The sequence below is a fragment of the Armigeres subalbatus genome, chromosome 1, assembly GCF_024139115.2.
Source record: "Armigeres subalbatus isolate Guangzhou_Male chromosome 1, GZ_Asu_2, whole genome shotgun sequence".
In the NCBI taxonomy this organism is placed as follows: domain Eukaryota; kingdom Metazoa; phylum Arthropoda; class Insecta; order Diptera; family Culicidae; genus Armigeres; species Armigeres subalbatus.
Genome location: NC_085139.1, coordinates 295,301,794 through 295,307,793, shown reverse-complemented (window position 1 = coordinate 295,307,793; position 6,000 = coordinate 295,301,794). Strand labels below are relative to the sequence as shown.

The 6,000-nt window shown below is 39.8% G+C and overlaps 2 protein-coding genes across 2 annotated transcripts in view; one reads left to right on the top strand and one right to left on the bottom strand.

The window, feature by feature from the left end:
- Positions 1 to 745: 745 nt before the first annotated feature.
- Positions 746 to 2,563, bottom strand: LOC134207474 (uncharacterized). Its single transcript, XM_062683189.1, has 2 exons — positions 1,987 to 2,563; positions 746 to 1,920 (listed from the first exon to the last, which is right to left on the bottom strand). Exons 1-2 carry the CDS (start codon positions 2,561 to 2,563, stop codon positions 746 to 748), a joined length of 1,752 nt encoding a protein of 583 aa, XP_062539173.1.
- Positions 2,564 to 2,605: 42 nt separating this feature from the next.
- The window catches only part of LOC134207473 (uncharacterized), a 29,061-nt gene continuing 25,666 nt past the window's right edge, over positions 2,606 to 6,000 (top strand). Inside the window, exon 1 of the mRNA XM_062683188.1 lies at positions 2,606 to 2,798. Coding sequence (XP_062539172.1) covers positions 2,606 to 2,798 — 193 coding nt within the window. The remainder of the gene's footprint in view (positions 2,799 to 6,000) is intronic.

Here is a 6,000-nt window from a genome sequence, read left to right as displayed (position 1 = left end):
GCCAGGTGTATAAATAAGAGATGAATATTTTTTAGCCTATAAAACACGGCAAACTAAATACGGTAGACTCTTTGACATGATTCGTATGCCGTAAGAGCGTCAAGCGAAGATAATATTTCGTAGAAAACCCAGAAGAGACAGTAGGCTTCGTGGAAGGCGCGTAGGTACAGGATGGCTTTTCGCAGTCGAAAAGGACGGACCTGGAAGCGATGAACGTTCAGGGCGACTGCACAGCATCGAGTCGAGTGGAGAAGGATACTTCAATCGGCGTAGGCTTAACGAGGAGGAGCTGTATAGCCCAACAAGTATAAAGTATCAAATAAGATAGTCGCTCGAAACATGCGAGTTTTTACTCAAGTAGAGGCGCGACTTATCCCGCATGATTTGAAAAAAAAAATCAGAGGATTCTTGCAAAACGAAATCTTTCGCAACAAAATGTTCAAATCGGATTACTCTGTTGTACATGAATAAGTAATGATTCGACTGTGATGCCAGAAACAAGTTTTACTTCATCTTGAGATCAAACATTTGTTTCTCTACGAATATCAACATTTGTGATTATTTATAATTGGATTCTGTCCTTCCAACAATATGTTGCAAACTACTTTTAAAAAATTGAAAATAGTGCAAAACTTGGAGTAAAGGATCTATCCAGATAAACAATATAGCTCAATAATTGAATCTACTACTGCAAAACCATACATTGAAATCATTTTAGAAGTCTGATATTGTTGGTTTCAGCATGCTAATGATGTGAAGCTGATCTTTCAGTCACTCTGTAATACACCAGTTCGATGACAAATATTGAACCGCTCAGGATCAACCCTATAGCCAACAGGTAAAACGGAAACTGCATATCGATTAGGGTCAAAATCTTGAAATTTTCCTCATGGGAACCCATCATTTTCTTCAAATCCCGGATCGTTGCATTGAAATTCATTACATCTATCCAATGGTTGATTAAGCCACCGTTCAACAATTGCAGAGTGAACACGTTGATGCTCTCCAGTAGTACCGAATGCCGCGGTACTAGATACGCCAGATTGTACAATCGCGGACACTCCGGAATCATGAACAACTGCTTCGTGGTAATGTATATGGCATTGTCCAACGAGAGTGTAGACCTCCGAGTAACAGTGGCGATCTTGGTCGACTTTGAGACCACATTCAACATCGAGTCCTTGATCGGATTGAAACTCATCTTGTTACGCAGTGACTCCATCATCGAGCTATAGTTGGCGGGGAAGACATCATCCGTGAATCCTTTATACTTGACGGGAATCTTAAAACCGGACTCGTCCAACCCCTGGAGGCTGTCAATGTCCTTGTAGTACACCGGATTCAAAAACACCGAGGACAAACTCGACTGGAACATGGACACGAAGATCAAGCTCACCATCATGATTCCGAAAAGCATCAGGCGTTCGATACCGGATCTGGTGAATCTCTGATAGGGACCGCTAACCAGAAGTATGTACGTATCGACGCATATCTGAACCATTTTCCGATACAATGAAGCATCACGAATTTCATCGGACAGGTTGAACAGATAGGCCAAGCGTCGCGTTTGATTCCAGTGAACACCGCTGGCGGACTTTGCCCGGATTCCCGCCCTTAGCAGGATCCATACTAATGCGCAAACAATTCCCATTAGGAATAGAAGTCCCCACAGATCTCCTGGGAAGATGGTGATCGGAAGCAGATATTCTGGTACGCGGCTTGCTTTCTTCACCAGACAGCAAAGCTCGTCCGTGTAGATCCCGGCGGTGAACTCAATATCTCGGGTGAAATAGTCCTTGATGAAATGCCCTACGAAGGTAATTTCGCTTTCTCGCCGCGTCAGACGTCCGATAACTCCGTTAAAGCTTCCGTTGGGCAGTTTGAAGCCGAAGCCGTCCTTGTCCGGTGGCAATAAAGTGGCTAAAATGTGATTGAAAAGATCTTTTAATATCCTTTAGGGGAATGCATGTCGGAATTGCTACGTACGAGCGATGTTCATTGCACCCGTGAAAGCTCGACCTGCCTCAAGGTCTGCTCCGACGAAGTCAAGAATTTTACCGTTCTTATCCACGATGGTATCGGAGTAAGTAGACCGGAAAACATCGATTCTGAGAGGATAACCTTTAAAGTCCTTCTGTGGAACACTCGGAACATCTTCTACGCTTAACAATTCTCTCAACACGCCATATTTCTTAGCTGCGTCAGCCATGAAGGGATCGTATGCATAGATTTTTTCTTTGATCAAAAAGAAAACTTTGAATACCCCTTGATTTATCCAGGTAGAGTAATAGAAATCCTTCAATCGGTCTAGATCTAAGCTACTGTCCTCACTTAGAACAAGCAAGTACGTCCCGTACGGGTCCAACAAACATCTTATCGAAAGCAGAAAAGCATTCCAGCTTACAAAGACTATGTAGCCGTAATCGTGATTCTGGTCCCATATTTTTGCAAACGCTTCGAACGTTTGATCCCACTCGACGAAGCCAAACTCATCCATGTAGTCACGATCGATCACATCTAGCATTTCCGCTTCCTTCGCTTCCGTTTCGTCATCATCGTCCATGTCTATTACGGCGGACAGTATTGGTCGTTCACTGCCGCAACGATGCTGTTCGTCCTTGGGGATCACTTCGCGGTAGAGACGGATTGCTTTGCCCGCGAGGATCGACTGCGGATCGATGCGATGGATCAGGACATCAAGGATTTCCTGTGGGTAGCTTTGATACGAGTCGAGATCACCAAGTACAATGTCGACCCGATCGATGCCATCGAAGATGGCTCTGATGTTCGATTGAACAGTTTGGTTGGATAGCCTGGTCAGGATTTGTTCACTAGATCTAACGTAGTTGAGATTGTAGACCAAACTAACTGAAATTGTGACTACCAATGAGCATATAATCATGGCGAATGTAAAAGCGGAGCAAACGACAATTCAATAAGAGGCCGTCGATAGCCTGAGGTGGATGTTTTTATACGTTCCGAATTAGTGTATTGATGAGCGCAAATTAAGTCGTAAATTGGGAATAAATACATGGCCATCAATGAATAAAAAATGCGCACGAATTGTTGGGTCGTTCATAAATTGTTACTTTTCGCACCACGACACCGGCGAGACATAAAAGACTGACATTTGGTGGTCATTACTCCGCCATGGCAACAAGTCGTCCGAAACTACCAGACAATTTAAATAATGGCAACATATTTTTCATGAACGTCGTACGGAAATATTAAAAAGGAGCAATGTTCTATTCGATTCCAAATTTATACTTCGTTCAGCTGGAAACAGGGAAAGTCGACTATCAAAATTGAATTAATTATTCATTAGAACTGAACTTGTGCTTATTCTGCGTCTCGAATGACTCGAGAATAGTCGAATTCGAAAGTTCTCACGTGAGACGACCGTGTAATTTAAATGGGACAATTGTCAATTTATTCGAAACACTTCACCTCATACGAGACGCAGAATAAGCACAACTTTTCAGAGAAATTTTTGAGGGGTGAAATAATGTTCCAATCCTTTTAAAAAAATAGGGTCAATGAAAACTACGTAAAATACTATAGAGTCATATTAAGCTTTTTTATTACATCTTTTGACATTCTAATGGCAAAATACTGAAAACAGTATGAAATTTCATAATGCCAGTCCAAAATACATTTCATAAGATAAACTGGAAGCCGTGTGTGAATCTAACCGTTTTAACGTTTTTGGGACCTCGAGGTGGAACTAATCCGAGGAGCCCATCCCTGGTGGCCAACGAGCCACGATATCGTTCGGTCACACGCCACGGTTGACGGTAGCCCTCGTTTTGGCGGTGAGAGCAATAGTGAGGCCCGGCGGGTTCGCCCCCGCTCATTATTGCTCAAAATCCTATATGGTCTACTAACCTGTCAGCGAGCGATTGGGACGTCAGTAACCAGCGTTACCACCCCACCAAGCACCAGATCGTTTGCAGACGAGCTTGTACGAGGTCTTAGAAGGTCAATCCGGCACAGAATCAGTGCACCTTGAGAGTATTCATTTACCATAGCACACCAAAACCCACCACCCCCCATACCGGCCCTGTCGTAACACGACACGTGTGCGACTCTTTGCTATCAATGAACATAAAGCTAAATAAATAATGTTTAAGCCTAATTGAGTGTGTGTTGTGCTATAAATATTCTTTCTATGGAAAACAGCCCCCTTCCAGTGGGTCTGCTTCTATCGTGAAGCCAGAGGTGAACCAGCCAAGAGCTGAAAGCCTTTTTAATAAAAATTGATTATTTCGATCAACCATGTGACGGTAAGTGAGAATCTCCTGTAACAAGCAAATGCCGACCATGAGAGGGCGCACATTGGAACAACTCAGAAAAAAGACGGTCAAAACCTCATTGTGGCGTTTAATACAGATTTAGATCCATGATTTGTTCATAGAATGTGTTCAAAAAGCTGCCCGACAAAATCTAGACCGTGAAATCCACTATTATGTTTTAATGCGATACCCGAGCAAAAAAATTTTTTTCCACAATTTTTTTTTGTTCGGGTTTTTGACAATGTTTTAGAATATTGTGTTTTGAGAAATTTTGCTGAAGATACTGTATGTTTTTCTCCTAATTTTAAGTGTTGAATCGTTGTTTTTCGATATTGCAGTCTTAAACTAATATAAAAATCGATTTTCAATATTTCGAAACTAAATAAACAACATTTTGACCCGTTTTGTATCACGAAACATTGAATAGCACTGACATACGCTAATCTGAAAATAATATGGCCTTTTTATTGACATTTCTATCAAATGGAACACATTTATCGGAAAAATAGGTCAATTTCATGAAAAAATATCACCCTTATTGGCACATTTTGGCAGCTAGATTTACGTTATTCAGAAAGCTAATTTTATATAGAAGAAGCCAGTGGCTAAAGCTCAGTTGGGTTAAGTTAAAGCTCAGTTAAGTTAAGCAGTTATTTCCGCATTATCGATTAACGGTAAGTTGCAAGTATCTTAACCAATAAGGTATTATACGGGAACAGTACCGACTTATGGTCATATCTCCATATTCGAGCATTTATTAAAAATATTTTAGAGGTTTTGGCGATGTTTTAGCTCTCATAAAGATACACTTATTATTTAGCCAAATTTACTTCTAAAACCAATCGATTTTGTTTGAAAACAATGTTTTTCAAAAGTTGGCTAAATTAGGCACTGAATTATAAGCAAAGGGTACGCTCACCCTACTTATAGAAATAATAAATAGATCCACAATAATACTAAGGACACACCTGTGGTACTTGTACCATGGTACAAGAGAACAAGAAAATTATTTCAAGACTATCTTTGATAAAGACAATAATTGTTATGGTACTCATTTCAAGATTCTTGTACCATGGTATTTGTACCACCAGTGTGTCATTAGTATAAGGCCGATGAAATGAGTATATGATGAGAAAAAGAAATATTTATCAAAAACTACACTATAAAAATTGGAACAAAAATCAGTGAGCCTCATCAGACCCAACTGAGCTTTAGCTACTGGCTTCTTTTATACAAAATAAGCTTTTAGAATAACGGAAATCTAGCTGCCAAAATGTGCCTATAAGGTTGATATTTAATCAAGAAAATAACCTACTTTTTTCAATAAAACCGTTCTATTTGACTGAAATTCCAATCAGAAAGACCATATTATCTGAAAATGATCGTATATTAGTGCCATTTTTTATTTTGTGATATAAAACGTATTGATATGTTGTATATTTATTTTAAAAATACTGAAAATCGATTTTTATATGAGTTTTGGACAGCAGTATCGAAAAACAACGATTCAACCTTTAAAATTAGGAAGAAAACATACAGTATCTTTAGCAAAATTTCTCAAAACACAATATTCTAAAACATTGTAAAAAAAACCCGAACAAAAAAAATCGTAGCAAATTTTTGTTTGTTCGGGTATCGCATTAAAACATAATAGTGGATTTCACGCTCTAGATTTTGTAGGGCCGCTTTTTGAACACATTCTATGAAA